At 33.8% G+C, this 18,734-nt stretch overlaps 1 protein-coding gene across 1 annotated transcript in view; it reads right to left on the minus strand.

Moving 5' to 3' along the window:
* The window catches only part of LOC129939394 (uncharacterized), a 49,149-nt gene extending 31,153 nt beyond the window's left edge, over nucleotides 1–17,996 (minus strand). Inside the window, exon 1 of the mRNA XM_056047389.1 lies at nucleotides 17,788–17,996. Coding sequence (XP_055903364.1) covers nucleotides 17,788–17,851 — 64 coding nt within the window. The 5' untranslated portion in view covers nucleotides 17,852–17,996. The remainder of the gene's footprint in view (nucleotides 1–17,787) is intronic.
* Between the last annotated feature and the right edge of the window lie 738 nt (nucleotides 17,997–18,734).

Here is an 18,734-nt window from a genome sequence, read left to right on the forward strand (position 1 = left end):
CACTTAAAAAGTAGATTTATTAAATTGTTTAAGATCTTTCAAAGCAATAAAATGCACAACTGTGTCAATAGATTTTGATAATTTCTTCCATAAAGTCTGTTTAAAAATATTTCCTATATTTTAAGATCTAAAAATGTACCTGCAAAAGAAGTTTTTCTCAAAAATTTAAATGCCATTTGATTTCTGAAAAAATCTAGATTAACTTGTTTCTCTTTTTGAAAATCTATCTAAATTTTAAATTTTTCCTTAAAAATATTTTTGGTAAGCATTTAAATTCCTCAAAAAATGTTGACCCCTCTCTGAGATATCGAGTTTTGTGAACAAAATAAATATTTTTTTTAAATTAAAAAAGACTTCTTTGATCATCAATTTTATCAGAAGATCATTGACAAGAGCTGGCGCAGAAAGAGAAGATTATTGAAATCGATCCATTAGTCCTTGAGAAAACTTAAAAACAAAATAAAGGTTTTGGGGGTACCCTTCTGGAGCAATACCAACATACGTTTTTCTTATAGAAAGAAGCCAAATTAAGAACATGAAATTTAGAGAAAGTTTTAAAAAAATCACATATTTTAACCAAATAAATTTGTATGGATACTGCTGTTAATTCTTGTGTTACTAAAATGAAAAAAAAGCGCCTTACGCTAATCGGTTGAAAACCTTAATTTCAATCAACACAATTGTTTGGATCTTAGGGGCCAGGAAAGACAGACAGAAGGACGGAATCGGGGTACCCACTTTTGTCGACTTCTCTAACGTCGTAATGTCCTGTAATGCAAAACTTGCTATATAGTTCCTATATTTCGCAAATAAAATTTACTTCAAGGTTCACTATTTATGTGCGTCAAAAAAATTAGATGGAATTCAAGGCTAGTATTAGTAATTTAAAGGCAACCACTCCCCCCCCCCTGAATCCACCCTTGTTCTTACCACTGGAAAACCATCGCTATTTGGTTAGGTTTATTCTGTTAACGGTATCTACGATAAAACCGTTACATAAAAGGTTATTAATTACAAAAATTCAAATGTTTGATTTTTGAAAAACTAGCCTTCTTAAAACTCCTATACATAATAAACTAAGCCTTCTAAAAACTAATATTTATAATAAACTAAGATATTCACTGGAAGTATAAACATTGTACAGACCAATATCTTTAATACTACTCATGGAAAAGGCTTTCGAAAAAAAGACTTAATCAGTTTGGGTTAAGAAATAAACGTTTCCCGATACCCAACGTCCATCAAATTACGAATGTGGTGGAAAAGACACTTAAATGAACTCAAGTATGGTCAGAGTGGATTTTCCGTATGTTACGAATGGACTCGTTAAATTACGATACAATCAACATTTTTCAGAAGAAGTCTGTGTCCAACAAGGAAAGTTTTAGGACCAACCTTGTATATTTAATTTCCTATAGGAAGCTATTGTAATGGGTCCCATTTGTCGAATTGAAAATTTTGACATTTTTCGACGTTTCAAGGTCCCTAGAGTCGAAATAAAAGATTTTTAGAACGATGTCTGTTCGTGCGTGTGCACGTTACGTACGTTCGTACGTTCGTACGTCCGTACGTTCTCGATTTTTTTCGTCGTCCATAGCTCAGGAACCAATAGGGATATCGACTTCAAATAAATTTCTTTGGACAGAAAATAATACAGAAAGGGCTCTGAAGAAAATTGCGTGGGTGTTTTTTTTTTACCAAAGCAGTTTAAAAAAGGTGAACATATCTCACGAACCAATAACGCTAGAGACTTGAATATAATTTTAAATTATATATTGTAACGTGATACCAAACAAATATATTTTCGGAAAATAAATAATTTTAACTCATAAGAAATTGATAGTTTTTTTTTTACAAAAAATGAAAACATAATAAATACTTAATAAAAGTTGGTAAAAATTGTTTTGCGACTCAAATATCTTTTAAAACTTTGAGATATTGGTATTAAATTAATTTTATCTTTTAAAAAATATTGTTGTCAACATTCAGTAAAAAACGAACTGACAGTATTTTTACAAAAAATAAAAACTTTAAAACAAAATTAATAAAAGTTGGTAAAAATTGATTTCGACTTATATATCCTTTCAAACTTTGAGACATTGGCTTTAAACTACTTTTATATTTTAAAAAATATTGTTGTCAACATTCAGCAAAATTTTAAAAAAGTCAAATTAACAGCTCTTTTAGAAAAAATTAAAAACCTAAACAAAATTTAACAAAAGTTGGTAAACAGATTATTTTTCGACGTAAATTTCCTTTCAAAACTTTGAGATATTGGCTTCAAACTAATTTTATCTTATAAGAAATATTGTTTTCGACATTTGATCAAATTTTGAAAAAAATCAAAATGTCAGTTTTTTGCAAAAAAAAATCCTAAATAAAAAACATGGTAATGATTTATTTTCGACTCAAATCGTTTTTAAAAAAATTAAAATACTGGCTTCAAATTTATTTTATTTCACAGAAAATATTGTTTATATTTTTTATAAAAATCAAACACTCCTGTTTTTTCCTTAAAAAAATTGTATTTATTTATATAACAATAGAAAAAAATAACGTTTCATAATTTTGAAATTTTTCAACTTTTTTAATACAACACGAAAACCTGCAAACTTTTAAGCAAGACAAATCGACAGACGGGATGGGAAGTTATCAGTGTGGGTCGCATCCCAGCCTCTTTTTTATTTACAAAAAGATATTCTAGTGGATGTATCAACGTTATCATAACTAAAGTATAAAAGAATGTAACTGGTTAATAAGAAAGAACTCTGACCTATCTATCCAGAGCAAACTATTATGTTATGTAAGCAAGTACTGAAACCTCTTTGGACTTATACCAACTTTAGGGACAAATGATGAACCCGTTCAATAATTTCAAAAAAATTCTTAGTGGAATAAAAAATTGCCACTTGGTATATAAGAAATAGTAGTCCACATTGTGATCTTCAAATTGAAATGGTGTCAGTTGGTGAAAAATCTTATCAACTTCCAAACGGAGACCGTCTTAAATGTATGAGACAATGTTTGGACATTCAGAAGAACCAAACCTCATGGGCTGATAGTCTAAAAAGCTATGGGAAAGTGTTACAACATTAAAAAACTTTCCTAAAGTGAATTTTAAATGAAGACAGAAAAACTATTAGTAATGATTAATCGTTGGTTTCACTCGTTACCGACTCTTACCGTATGTCTTTAGAAGATTTCAATAGGGTTCTTTTAAGAAAATAACTGAAATCTCTTGATGTTTATTAGTATAGCCACTATCATATAAGTAGGTAAGTAAGCAAAATCTCACTTTAAATTCTGGGAACGTGTGGTACCTGTTCTTGATGGTATTGTTGTACATACCAAAGGATTTTTTTGTTTTGTGAATTTATAATTTCATGTTAGCCTTGAACTAAATAAAAGATTTGTATTCTCAAAAAGCATCAATAATGTACGACTTTAACCGCACTTAAAATAAACTTAATGAAGTTTTTCGTTCTTGTTTTATTTTATGTTTGTTGTTTTCACTTGATGACTGAACAAACAAATAAAAAAACAAAATAATTGTGTATGACATTGGATTTTTAACAATTTTTTTATCTGCAATCCTTTAATTAAAATTATATATGAGGACAAAAAGATATGAATAAACATTCGTAATCCGCACACGTATTTCAATGAATGAATAAAATTGAATAGGTGTTTTAAGGAATCATTGATTTTTGAATTCAATACAAAAAAAATAGTGTTGAACTTCTATAGACCAAAAATTAATTCAGTTTGTTGGTCTAAAGTTTGTTAGTGTATTTAGGTTAACAATGACCTACCACAGACCAATACTTTGATTTATGAGCTACACTATTAGTAGCGTTTTTTGGTAGAAAAGCTATCCCTAGTACAGTAGAAATTGATATGAATAACAAATAAAACATTCGGCAAAGGGAAATCCTCGTGCGGATAAAGATTTGATTTCTATTCGAGTACCGAAATCAATTTACGAGTTACTCATTTGTAGCGTATGTCATCAATTTAGGACTCAAGACGGACTTGCATATTTGTTTTTAATTTATTTCAGCTAATATTTGCTTCTCAATAATTATGAAACGCTAATTTTTACATGTTCATTTATCAAATACTTATTGGATAACCGATTTAAAAGGAGGGTCATTGACATATAACTTCTTCTTTTTTTTTTGAAAATGGGCGGCGTCTTATTGAAACCGAATGTTACCAATATCTTCCTCTTCAATTGAACAAAAATTCGTTCAACATGGCCCGATAACAATCGCCACTGGCTGTAACGGCCACTCCTTTTTTGTCAAAATTCGGCATCTCCTCTAAGTCGAACGCAGGCAATATTTTCCAGCGTTGTTCAAGCGCATCCACAACTATATTCGTTCAGCCGAAGGATAAAACTAATTATCAGTCAAATAAGACATGAGCTCAATATTACCGTTCACGAAATAAGCACTAGTTGAAAAAAATTACGTTAGATGGCGAACCCTACATATCACCAATTTTTCCATTAGGATTAAGAGAATTTGTTTCGAAAACTGAGAGGAAGTTTTTAGATGAATGTGTTGGATGCTTTTGATATTCAAATGGTAGACATGTGCATTCAAGAGGACACAAGCGTCCACAGGTTTTTTCTCAAAACCCACCTCTGTCTATCAACTCCTACTCTCATATTCTTCGGATATGCAGGTGGAATGTTAGGTCCCTTAACAGACCACGTGCAGCCGATGAATTAGGGGAGGCCCTAGACTGCTACAATGCAGATATTACCGCCATCCAAGAAATACGATGGGATAGGCCGGGCAAAAAGAGGATAAGAAACTGCGATATTTATTATGTTGACTGCTACCGAGAAAACCAACACCACTTATTTGGATGCGACTTTGTCATTTGAGCCAGACTTAGGCAAGAAGTCTTGAGCTATAGGTTCATCAACGAGCGCCTCATGACCATGAGCATCAAGGCTAAATTCGGCAACATTAGCCTGATATGCGCTCACGCCCCCACAGAAGAGAAGGAACATATGAGCAGTGTCTTACCTACGATATTAAAATTGTCCTGGGCGATTTTGATGCCAAGCTAATAAGGGAAGACATCTTTGGTAGAATAATCGGAAAAACAGCCTGCACGACAACACGGATTCAGGCTCATAGATTTTGCTGCGGGGCGAAACGCCATGGTAGCCAGTACGCGTTTTCCACACCTCAACATCAACAAAGGAACTTGGAGTTCCCCTGATCAACCAGATTGACCATATTGCTAGCGACGCCAGACACGCTTCCAGCATCATGGATGTCCGAATATTCCGAGGAGCTAACATCGACTCGGACCACTACCTCGTTGAAACCACGGTAGCACTTCGGGTTTCCACACCCAAGGAAAAACAGGGTGATGCGTGGAACGGTTACAATCGCAAGAGATCACCAAATCCTTTTCCGACCGAGTTACAAGTAACCTCTCTCGAAGTTCTGTGCCGCTAACACAATGCATCGAAAACCAGTGGTAAAATTGCCAAGATGAAATCAGAGAAGCCGCCTCTGACGAGCTGGGTTTCAAGCACCCTGCAAACAATGGAACAACAGGCACGCAAAGTGGCGGTGCATAAAAGGACGAGAGCTGCTCATGAGCTCTATGAGAAGAAGAGGCGAGAGGAACAACGACTTCTCAGAAGGAATAAGAGAGAGGAATGAAGTTCGTAAGTTGTATGAGCGGTTGAAACGAAGTTCACAAGTACATAAAACTTGAACCAAAAGGCTGCAAAGACGAAGGTGGAAATAGAAACATCATAGTGAAACTGCAGTCAATGCTGAGGATACGGAAGGGCCACTTCTGCAGACTACATAACGGCGACAACGAACCAAATCCCATTGTCAGTCAGTATGATCGATGCAACATAGACGACAAAAGCCAACAATACCGTCTTCCCGAACTAAAGAAAGCCGTATAAAGCCGCTGAGCTGGATGGCTTCAATGCCGACTTAACAGAACCTTTCGAAGTCAAAAAAGGTTTTAGACAAAGTGACGCGCTGTCATCGTAACATCGTACTTGAAAGAATAGTGCAGATCCCACACGTCAACACTAGAGGCACTATCTTTAAAAAGTCTCTTTGAAGCTATTGACACTATCGGAAGAACTCAGCGTGATGTCAAAAGGGTTTTTGTAAGAATTGAGACAGATGCGGCAAAAATGGGTTTAATTTAACGGTTAATGAGAGCAAAACATAGTACATGATGCTGTCGTAAAGAAATGGCTTACAACACCGACGTTTTGGTCAAAACGTCACCTCCGACAGACGTAACTTTGAGGTAGTCTAGGACTTCGTCTACCCAGGCTCCGCTATAAACTCAGAAAACAACACCAAAATAACTCTTGCTAACCGCTGTTTCTCTGGGCTAAGGAAGCAATTAAGGGTCAAAGCCCTCTTTCGAAGGACCAAAGTGTCGCTATACGTTGCAAAAGCATGGACTATGACGAAAGCAAATGAAAGCACCTTGGGTGGTTTCGAGAAAAAAGTTTTTTGTATGATCTACGATCCCGTATGCATCGAAGTGGAGTGGAGGAGAAGATGAAACGACAATCTGTGCGGGCTTCAGCGACGTAGACTTAGCCAGAAGGGTAAAAGTCCAATGACTTAGATGGCTGGGTCACGTAGTGTGCATGAAAACCAATGCTCCGGCCCGGAAAGTCTTCGAATCCACACCAACAGTCGCACGCATGTAATTGGAAAGTGACCTTACTCAACTTACTAGATGGAGAAGTTTGTTGGGTAAGGTCCTAGTTCACACAGGACTATAGTGCCACCTTAAGTAAGATTTGTAAACGTTAGAAATCAACTGTCAATCCAGCTGTGATGACCTGCTACTGTATAAGATTTAATCCGAAATTTCTTTAAAAAAAGCTTTTATAAGAAACCTTACAACTGTGATAATGCCTACAATAACACCTTTGATAAAAAAATGTACTTAAGTCCATATAAACCTTTTCTTTTCTCTATACTAAAAAATTAACTATTTTCCGGTCTTTCAATTGGCACGGGTGTTATTTTGGCGTCCCGTGGGCGGCCATTTTTTTGGGTGACATCTGTAAAATCTTTTGTTTATTATTCAGTTGCTTATGCCAAATCATCATAGCAAGTTACACGATGGAACACCACGTTCAAATAATAAAACTTTATTATCAAAATGAGTGTGCTTTAAGTTAACGAAAAAGTTGAGTCTATTGCACCCATTTTACAGTAGACGTGGTGGCCTTTCGCAGGCTACTCTTCAACGTTTGAGACGACCAGTTCAATAAACAATCAGCAAACATCTGTTTGTTTAAGTAACGATAGATCGGCCCAGAACATCACCGCGGTCCGTTTAAGTGTACACCAGAAGAACCCAAGGCGGTCTATTCCCCACCATACACAAGAACTCGGCCTTTCGCAGATTTCAACTTGGTGAATTTTGCGCCGGGACTTCGGCCTCCGCCCGTACAAGATCGAACTGACATAGGAGCTCAAAGTTCATGACCATAGACAACGCCGTTTGCTCGTTGACTGGTCTTCTTCGAATAGTTTAGAAGAAGACTCCAATTAACTAGACAAATGGCCGTATATGGGACGACACCAACCCACGCGAGGTTCACTTGGTGATAATGCATCCTCACAAAGTTACCGTTTGGTGTGGATTTTGGGCCGGTGACGTAATTGGTCTGAACTGTTTTGAAAACAACGTTAGTGAGGCAGTCACAGTCAACAACAAGCGATACACAACGATGAAAACTAATTTCTTATGGCCTAAATTGAACCATATGGACCTAGAAGACATGTGGTGTTCCATCAGGACGGCCGGTGCTACGTGCCACACAGCAAACGCCAAGATTGACAAATTGCATGAATGATTTGAGGGTAAGGCTATCTCTCTCAGGGGTGATGTGAGTTGGCCACCAAGATCATGCGATTAGACCCCGCTAGACTTTTTCCTGTTGGGTTTCTTGAAGTCGCATGTCTATGCAAATAAACCAGAATCGACCGATGCCCTAAAGCTGAACATAGCACAGGCCGGATCTGAAAATTGGACCACTCGGACCCATGCCACCGTAAGAAGCCGTGTTAATACTTCACACACAGCTTGTTTAATTCCCTTTCAACATCTAATCGCCCTTATTGAAAAACTCTTTACATAACATTCAGGGTAATGAAAAGGAATCAAAAGTTCAAAATTAAGATTTGACAAAAAATCAATATCATTAGACGTTCTTTGAATAAGTTGTCAATACCTGTCAAATTGGTTAAGTGAAATTTAAGTTATCAGACTTATGAAAAACCTGTTAAGTTTTTTTTTCAACGACTTATAGTAAAACTAAAGACTTCAGATTCTGAATAGTGAACTGACTTAATTATGTTCAAGTTATTCATGCTCAAATAATTTATTTTATGTTTCACAGAATATCAGTAAAACTGTATATTAGCCAAAATCCAGTAGTATTGTGAGTCACTATCATCGCTTAATTATGTACGTATGTAAATTACCATCACGCGTTTAAGGCTGGTTGTTAAGTTAAAAATAAAACAGTAGCTCTGGCCAAGAATTTTAAATGACTTAAATCCCAAAAAAAGTTCGTGCACTTAAATATATATTTTTGTTTGTTTGAACTTTACTTTATAAATTTTAGAGATACTTAATCATTTTAAATCAATGCAAATATTGAATTATTTTTGTATATCATATTTTTATCAATGATGGAAAAAGTAAGCCCTTGCGTGTTTGATATTTGTTTTCTTAATTTTGGTTTCCTTGACATTTTTTTGCATTGTGTTTGTTTATTTATTTATTTTGATATTGCGAAATTGAGATGATTTTTCTGTTTTTGTTGTATTGATGGAAGTTTTGTTGTTTAATCTTAATGACTTGACCATCATGTATCTTTAAAGATACACATCTTTAAAGTCATAATTAGTACGATTAAACTGTAAACTATTACATACATACATTTTATAGGCATTCATAATTTAACGGTTTGCATGGCATATACCATACTTAATTAAGATTTAAGATGAAATTGTTGCTATTTTGTTTTTGATACTCATTAAGTTTTAAAGGTCGATTTGATTTATTATAAAAGAAGATCATTGAAGTGACTGATGACTGATTGCGGATGTTTTTTTTTTCTTTTATTTTGCATTCGATTCTTTTATTCAAAAAGTTTGTATAGTTTTTTTTGTTATTTAGCATTAATTATCATGTAGTAAAGGTAAATATATTGAGGTTTAATAAACGCGATTAGATGTATGTTTATTTTATATTAACATTTAAATCAAACAAGTCTATAATTACCTACTTTATGGTTGAGCAGAAAAAAAATTTGCCAGGCCTTTACGGACTTCTAAGTCGCAATGATTTCCTGAAATCTTATTTAAATAGTAAGATTTTTTTATTTTTTGGAGGAGAAAATTCGCACTTGTTCTTTTAAGATGAATTTATGAATCACTATATTTGATATTTGTTAATAAGTTTATAATAAATTAATAAAACAATTTATGTCCAAATGCTAATTAGGGAGGATTGCTTCTAGAGACATCTTAGGGTCAAGTGGTGACCTATTTGGATTTTCAATGATATGAGATATTTCACTTTACAGAGGCTGAGACTAGAAGACAAAACTTCCAGTTAACTATCGAAATTATGCCAGTCTCATCGTTTTAATTAGGTTCTATAATTTTATCTGATAAAATAATATTATTTTATTATATTGCAGAGAAAACTAATTTCAGATTTTCGAAATTTGAACATTACGTCCGAAATTGGGCTCAATTGTAAACTGATGAGCATTCCTAGAGGAACGGGTATTACGGTTGATTTGTTTGAGGGGAGGAATGCAACTGGCTATTTCATTAGAGCATTGTTTATGAAAGTAGCAATAAAATAATGACAGGCATGAAACCTTACCGAAAGATACAAAAGTTTCAGTTAGACAACGGTCACCTATCATCTTTAGAGCTGTCTTTTGAATTCTGTCTAGGAGACTCAAGTAGGTTATAGGAGCACCTGCCCAGATATGGGAATTGTACTCGAGTTTCGGACGAATATAGGCTTTATAGGTTATAGATCAGCAGGAGTAAAAAACTTCTTGCCTAAACCTAAACACTTGGCAGCATTTTTGGCGATGTCAAATATGTGATCACTCCACAACAAGTTGTTTGTAATGCACATACCTAAGACTGAAAGCTGTTCGGTCTCCACGATGAAAGTACCACTCATGGATAGTGGCATAGGGGAAAGGTTACGATTTTGTGACAGTAGACAGCATTGAGTTTTCGAAGCATTAAATTCTACACGGTTTTTGATTCCCCAAGATCATGAATTTAATGAGCTCATCATACGCTGCCGTTGGTAGTAAGCATCTGAAGAACAAGGATGAGAATCTAGAAACGAATATGAAAAGCTGAGGGTACTGTCATCAGCGAAACAATAAAGTGGGTTAGAAGTTTCAGACAAAAGATCATTTACAAAAATAAGGAAACGTGTCGGAGACAAAACGGAGCCCTGGGCACACCAGCGTTTATTTTGTGAATATCAGATTTGAACCCGTCCAAGACTACTTGAATTGAACGGTCCGAAAGGTAGTTTCTAATCCAACGAAGTGGGGATTTATCAATACCAAATGCACGCATTTTCAATAAGAGAGCTTCGTGCCAAACTCTATCAAATGCCTTTGAAGTATCAAGTGCAATAATCTTACTTTCTCCAAAACGATGTAAAGATTTGTTCCACTGTTCGGTGAGATGAACCATGAGATCACCAGTGGATCTATTGCAACGAAATCCATTCTGCCGTTCTTTAAGATATTTCTTAAGCTAAAAATTTATCAGCGTTTCCATGACCTTAGAAAGAAGGGACGTAAGTGCAATTGGACGATAGTTAGATGGTGAGGAGGATTCGCCTTTTTTAGGGATAGGCTTAACAAATGCAGTTTTCCATCCACTCGAAAAGAGACCTGTAGCATAGGACAGATGGAAAAGCTTACGCAGTGGTTTTGCCAGCGTTGAAGAACACCTCTTCAGAACAATAGAGGGGATACTATCCGGGCCAGCGGATTTATGAATGTCAAGATTTTTAAGTGCTCTAGAAACTGAACGATTGAAAGAAGATCCGTCCCATAGAATCAACAGCAAACTGTGCTGCAACCAAGTTGGATTTATCAATCTCGCTTACGTATTGACACTCCCTTGGAAACGAGCGTAGGAACTAACGATGACGTAGTGTTGCGCACATTTTTTACAAATGACCAGACATTTTTACTACCATTGGGACATTGTAGTATTTTTGCCGTAATTTCTGATCATGCAAAAATGTAATGCGTAGTATATGTCTGTTACAGGTTTTTCTAGCTTGTTTGAACTTATTCGGGGTTTCCTCAGTTGGGTTGGCTTTGTAATTCCGGAAACTTACATTTTTGGTCCTAATAATCTCTTTACAGCTGGAATCAAACCATAAGTTTTCTTTGGGTTTGATAGATTTTACCCTATTGAGGATAAAATTTCTCATTCCACAAAGAATCAAGTTTGTAATCATATCTGCACTGCAGTCCCCGTCACTATCAAGGAAGCATAGTAACCAGTTGAAGTTCCTGAAGAATTCATTGAGGCCGCTCCAGTTGGCTTTCTCATATTGCCAAACGGTTCTCGTAGGGGTTTTGACTTTAACTGGTGTTTTTTGGCATGAGAAATTTGCAGATATGACACAATGGTCTGATGAGTCTAGAGGCGATAATACATTGACAGTATATTTATTAGGATCAGAAGTAAGAAACAAGTCTTTAGTGTTGGAGGATTGGCCTGCAACGTCGGGAATCAGAGTTTCCTCGTCAACTAACTGAGTCAGGTGGTTTAACTCAGCAAAAATCTCGACAAACCTTTATTCGGATGTTGTCCAGAATAGCGCAGCCATGAAGAATTATGTGCATTAAAATCGGCCTTAACAACGATCTCACTGTGCGGAAAATGTGATACAATGCTCTGGATGGAATCCGACAGCGCATCGAATTCGTTAGAAGTCAAATTGCTACCCAGACTTGGGATACGATATATGAAAAACGTGTAAATGATGCGCCTTTGGACGGTGAATTTAAACCACATATAATTGTGTTGGTGCATTGACCATATTGTGGTAGAAGTTGATAGGCAACACCATTCCGTACATATACGGCTAGACCATGGTGAGAAAAGAATAAAGGCACTAAGCTATAACTGAAGAGGTTAAACTCAGAGTGATCGGTGGTTTCACCGACCTGAGTCTCGTTTAGTGCCAAAACAGCTGGCCTGTTCAAAACTGTATGAACGTATGCAGCATTGAAATTTTTTCCAAGCCCACAAATGTTGCTATATCACAATAAACAAAAACACAAAAACAAAACAAGACAGTTATCTATGAAGTAAATTTATTTTGGGCACTAAACCTTCTCAGTTACAATTTACCATTAGTGTTATGCCTTAATGGGAAATTAAAACTGATCCGCTCCTGAACCCCAAACAAAATTTAACAGTAATTTATCAAGTAATTATTTCGCATAATCCACTACACTACTACTAATGCGGATGTTGTATTTGTTTATCATATAAGTTTCTACTGTACTGCGGATGGTTTTTCCAAAAAAAAAACACACACACACCTATTATAGAACCCTTAATACATAATAAACCAATGATTATACTTGGACTTATACAGATTTAAATGCAAAAGTATTAACTTGAATTAAAATATCATCAATACTTTTTGTTTGAATAATAAATTTAAAAAATTCTGCTATATTTTGATATGCAATATTATTTATGCGTTTTAAGAAGATTCTAAAATACAAAAGAATTATTCAAATTGGTAAACCGCATAATAAGGAAACAAGAAGTTAAAAAAATGTTAATATTTAATTATTTAATTCACCTTTTTCATTTGTTTGTAGGTTCTAATAGAGGTCGTGTCAATTAAGAAAAAAAAGATTGATCGATATTGAAGGAGTTCCTTTTGAGCAAATAGAAGCTCAGAAAATGTTATTATTTCTCAAGAACATCTGATTTCCAAAGCCTGCCTTGAAAAAACAGATCTGTTTGTTAGTGTTCAATTAAGAGCACACTTAATATAATTCTCTCTTTGAGGCTAAATATTGATTTTTAGTCGAACTTCTGAATGGAGCTGACGATAGTTTTTAAGTGTAAAACAAATTTCGCATGCATCCAATTTAGCAACTTTCCCAAAGCCTATGGTGTGCTCATGTAAGGGGTTTACAGAGAGTCATCATGACCCTTTATTCATACCTAACAGTTTGCATACTATAATGCAATATATATATTGCACACGCCATAATGCTGTCTACAAAACCAAATTGTGTTTTAAGGGAAATAAAACCAACTTGTCCTTATTTCACCTTGTTTAAGGCCAATGAGGCCGATTGCTAAAAATTGGCTTCATTGAACCTCGCAAAAGTATACTTTTTTCACTTGACTTAAGCAGTGACAAGTTTTGTTTTTTTCTTAGATATTAATAATCAATTCAAGATTCAAGAAATAATTGTCCCATTGTATTACAATTTCAATAAAATTGAAAAATCTTATTGGGAGAAAACCGCGATTTCAAACTAAACCGACTCTTTGTTTCTGCGATCGATCACTTCTTAGACTTTATTTATACGGAGTGATTAGAGACATGGCCTTGATGTTTTCACAAAATATTTTTTACAATAAACTCGTTTGCTGTCCAAAAAAGACAAACAAAGTTTTTTTTGGAAATTTCCAATGAGTATGCCCTCTTAACACCTTAAAAGGTTGATATTTCATCAATTTTGGTAATACTTTTTTTTAAAAACATTTCAAAAGTTTGATATTTCATCAATTTTGGAAACAGATCATTTTTTGTCAAACTTTTAACTATTACTAAGCAATTAAAATGAAGCTAAAGATGATTTTAAGATATTGCAATGATGTAAAAACTATTTTCAAAAGCAATTTTGGTTCGTGTAAAATAAATTGAAATTTTGAATCAACAAACAAATCAAATCATAAAACACACGTAATTTATATAGCATCAATAATCTTCTATCATATTTAAATATGTTCTCTTTATTTTGGAAAAATTTTTTGTTCAAGATCTTTTCAGGGAAGCTTTTGATTGGATGGAGGTAACATAAAGTCTGTCAGGGCAGGGAAAAAACAAACACAAAATCTTAAAAATCTACGTTGAATACTTTTTACTTAGTCAATTTAGAACGCCATAGAACTCAAGAGTATTCAAAAAGAGGTCTCATAAAAAAAAACATACGGAATTTTAATAAAATATAGATTACGAAAATGAAAATCATTTGCCAAAACCACTATATTTTTATATTTATCAGCAAACATTAATTTTGAGTCTATTAAAACACTAAGGACCGAAAAACTGCATTCTCTATTTAAACGTTACCAATTCAACATTAAAATGTTTTCATAATTTATTATATTGCGTTTTTCCGTCAAATTCATTATATTACAATATTTCAAATTAAATGATTTTCATTGCACCTAGAATTATTTAAAACAGAAGGCAAATCATTAATAAATACAATAAACAGCAATAGACCAAGATGACTCCCTTGAGGTACACCATAATTAAACGTCATGACGTTATAATTTCTAAGATATGACGAAATATACAAACGCACTGGTCACTAAGCCTAATGTTGCTTAATTCATATAAAAGAATTTCATGACTTAATTTGTCAAATGCCTTGCTAAAGTCTGTAAAGCTGCAAATGGACTCGAGAGTGTTTTTCGAATGGATCCATCAAAAAAGTATAAAATTGTAATAAATAAGTAATTGTAGTTTTTTTACAAACCTATGGAGATTTTTACAAATAACAGAAGTAAACAGCAACAGACCAAGATAACTCCCTTGAGGTACACCAGAATTGAATGTCCTGAACATGAAGCTATAATTTCTATCTTTAAGATATGACAAAACCCACAAACAAAATGGTTGTTAAGCCTAATTTTTGCTTAAATTATTAAGAAGAATTTCATGACTTAATTTGTCAAATGCCTTGCTAAGGTCTGTAAAGTTGCAAACGGACTTGAAAGTGTTTTTCGAATGGATCCAACAAAAAAGTATGGGATTGTAATAAATTATTAATTGTATGCTGATTTTCACAGATAATAGAAGTAAACAGCTATAGACCAAGATAACTCCCTTGAGGTACACCAGAATTGAATGTCCTGAACATGAAGCTATAATTTCTATCTTTAAGATATGACAAAACCCACAAACAAAATGGTTGTTAAGCCTAATTTTTGCTTAAATTATTAAGAAGAATTTCGTGACTTAATTTGCCAAATGCCTTGCTAAAGTCTGTAAAGTTGCAAATGGACTTGAGAGTGTTTTTCAAATAGATTCATCAAAAAAGTATGGAATTGTAATAAATTAGTAATTGTATGCTGATTTTCACAGATAGCTAGTAGAATTAAACAGCTATAGACCAAGATGACTCCCTTGAGGTACACCAGAATTGAATGTCCTGAACATGAAGCTATAATTTCTATCTTTAAAATATAACGAAATACATAAACGAAATGGTCGTTTAGCCTAATTTTGCTTAAATTATTAAGAAGAGTTTCATGACTTAATTTGTCAAATGCCTCGCTAAGGTCTATAAAGTTGCAAACGGACTTGAACATGACGCTATAATTTCCATCTTTAAGATATGTTGAGATCCACAAACGAAATGGTCGTTAAGCCTAATTGTTTCATTTGCTAGATTGTCAAATGCCTTGCTAAAATCTGCAACGTTGCAAACGGGCTTGAGACTGTTTTTCGAATGCATCCAACAAAAAAGTATAGAAATGTAATAAATTAGTAATTGTAGGTTTTTTTCACTAATCCATTCTCATTTTCACAGATGACAACATTCAAATTAAATAAAATTACGTCACAGACAAATTTGCCATAGGACGATAGTTCGTTACCTAATTTTAAGAATCTTTTGTATGGTCAATCGTTTGGTACGAGTATAAATACTTCCAAAGATCTGGGAACTCAGAACATTTCATTAGTTGAAAAGAAGAAACAAACATCAAAATTTAAAATATTGTCTCTTATAGAAGACACAGAAATAAAAAAATTGATTGATGTAAGTTGCTTATCATTAGATTTGCAGCCAATTCCTTGACATAGCTCTAATTTAAAAATTAATGTAATAACTCTCGGTTTATCATTTAAAATTTGGTTTTAAAAATACTTATAACTCGAGTATTTTTACACAGTCTTATTACTATTTCCAGAACTCTTTAAACAAACAAATTGTCAACCCATAAACGTTAAGGATTTAAAGCTATTTCTTGACAAATTGTTCATTGTTCTTGTGTTATTTTCTGTAGTCTTAGCTTAACATTAAATTTTACAGGCATTTTTATTAGTCTGAAAGTTGTTATGAAATGGAATTGTTCGCTTTCATAACTATATTTTTATTATTACTGCACACTGAAAAAATTCTGTGATTTTAAATTAAGAAAACGAATAAGCTTATATTCTTATAGGCTACAGCAAGTTCTAATATAGTAAACTCTCAAATTTGAGGATCTAATAAATCAATGTTTTATCTGAGACTGAGATCTAAATCAGAGTTTTAACGCTCTAAGACTTTGTGGTAAAATCAAATACAATTCAACGAGATCGAAATTTTCTATAAACCGATTTTTAGAGGCTGCAACTTTGTCAAGGAATTGGCCGTTAGAAAATCTAACCGATTTTTTTTGAATTAATGTAAAATTACCTATAAATCTTCCTCCACCATTGCCCCTAGAGTGTAAAAATGAGAACCAGTAGATCTTTTACAAATATTACAATGGTACCCTCGGGCGTACACGTACTTTTTACATTTTATTGTTTTTTGTTTTTTAAATAAATTTAAATTTACATTCAAATTATAAATAGAAGTCTTGATGTCTTCAATCTTAGCAATCCACCACAAAAAACACACTAATCATTAATTCAAGAAAAAATCAAACGAAGAAACTCAAGAAAGCTTACTTTAATTTTATAAAATTTTGAACATTTCAGGAGATTTTGGTTTAACCAAAAGATTTGAAATAATTCACCAATTTTAGAAATTTTGGTTCGATTTTCATAAAAATAACCCGAAAAACTCTAAAATAACTTCATAAAGCTGATTAAATTTTTAACACAGCTTTTTTGTTACGAAATTACAGCCTGTACGACGTTCATGTGTTCCCGGCAAAGCTGCTTCCAATTAAAAAAGTAAAACATGTCTATTTAAAGATTTCGACATGTTGGTCAAGTCTGTTGTTGGAGAAGACGAAAAAGTAATTTCATCCCCACACCCAATATGCCCGATTTAGGCTAGTCTTGTTTTTTTTTTTATTTATTTATTTAATTCTTTTTTGGTACCCGCATTTCTGACTATAAACGAATTATAATGGAAAATGTATTTTTGTCAACTAGAGAGTCATTTATAGCAATTTATTTTTCGTTTATTTTTTTCAGCCACTGACCCTTGCCTAGACTGCGGTGGTGATTATACGATTGAAATTCCTGACGGATTGACTCTACGTAAGCATCAAAACGGCCAAATTTAGCTGCATTGTGCCTTGCCGGAAGTTAATTTAATTGCCTCCGATTGAAGAAGAAAACACATACACCAAATACTTTAGAGTCAATTGAAAGCGAAAGTTTAAACGCTTCGATGATCATCTACCCAATTATCAAAAACACTTAAAACAGTCAAGCCACCACCATCACCAAAAGATCGAAAATCATCAAACTTACGGATATCGTTATTAGCGGCTAGAATTACTTGAAACACTGTAAGGATTATTATTGAGGTCCACATTTTGAATTTTTGAATTTTTTTAAAGTTAAGTAGCTTTACAAAGGAAGATGAGATAAAATTTATATTATTTATTTCGATGACGATGCGCGCACAGAGATCACAAACTTAAAAGCCAATCTCGATGCTGCACCACTATTTATCTAAAAGATACATTCGTCTAGCGAGCTACGCTACGAAATCTGGACAAGCAGATGAAGAGTATAAAGAATACGTCAGGCATCTTGTGTAGCTTTATGTGAGATGAGCTTTTACATAGATCTGGAATCACAGACTCCTCTGGTGTGATGGTGGTGGCGGTAGGTGTGAAACTTTTGATTTCTATAGCTTTTTTTTAAAGCTGGCAGTGCTGGTAGTTGAGAAGCTGAGACTACCTATGGTAAACGTCAAAAAGGTTGCGAAAACTTGATTTAAGTTGGAAGAGTGAAATGATTGAACGCAACACATTGGTATGCAGCTAAAGCAAACGACTGTCCGTCTATTTTACAGATAGTAGTTCGATTGTAACATAAAAGGTATCTGTAAAATCAAGCTTGTCTTTTGATTGGAACACAACGAAGGAGCTTTAGAATAGGAAGGTAGGTGGTATAAGGACCGTAGTGCATTTGTAATAATGCATCACGTTACATGTTGCTTAAATTCGAGTTTTGACAGTGAGGACAAGTTTAGTTAGTTTCGACATTTTAAACAAATGCTAGCGTTTTTTTTTAAAGATTTGTTTCTAAATTTTTAAAATGCAGTTTCCTGTTAGACCAATTATAGGTAGGAATAATAAAAGAAACAGGTGTTGTGGTATATTAGTTGTCGGGCAGATAGTTTTCTTGTGTTTGTTTCGATCTAACAAAAATGAATATATTACTTTTTTTTAACAAAATATTGAGTGATA

The sequence above is a fragment of the Eupeodes corollae genome, chromosome 1 (genome assembly GCF_945859685.1).
Source record: "Eupeodes corollae chromosome 1, idEupCoro1.1, whole genome shotgun sequence".
In the NCBI taxonomy this organism is placed as follows: Eukaryota; Metazoa; Arthropoda; class Insecta; order Diptera; family Syrphidae; genus Eupeodes; species Eupeodes corollae.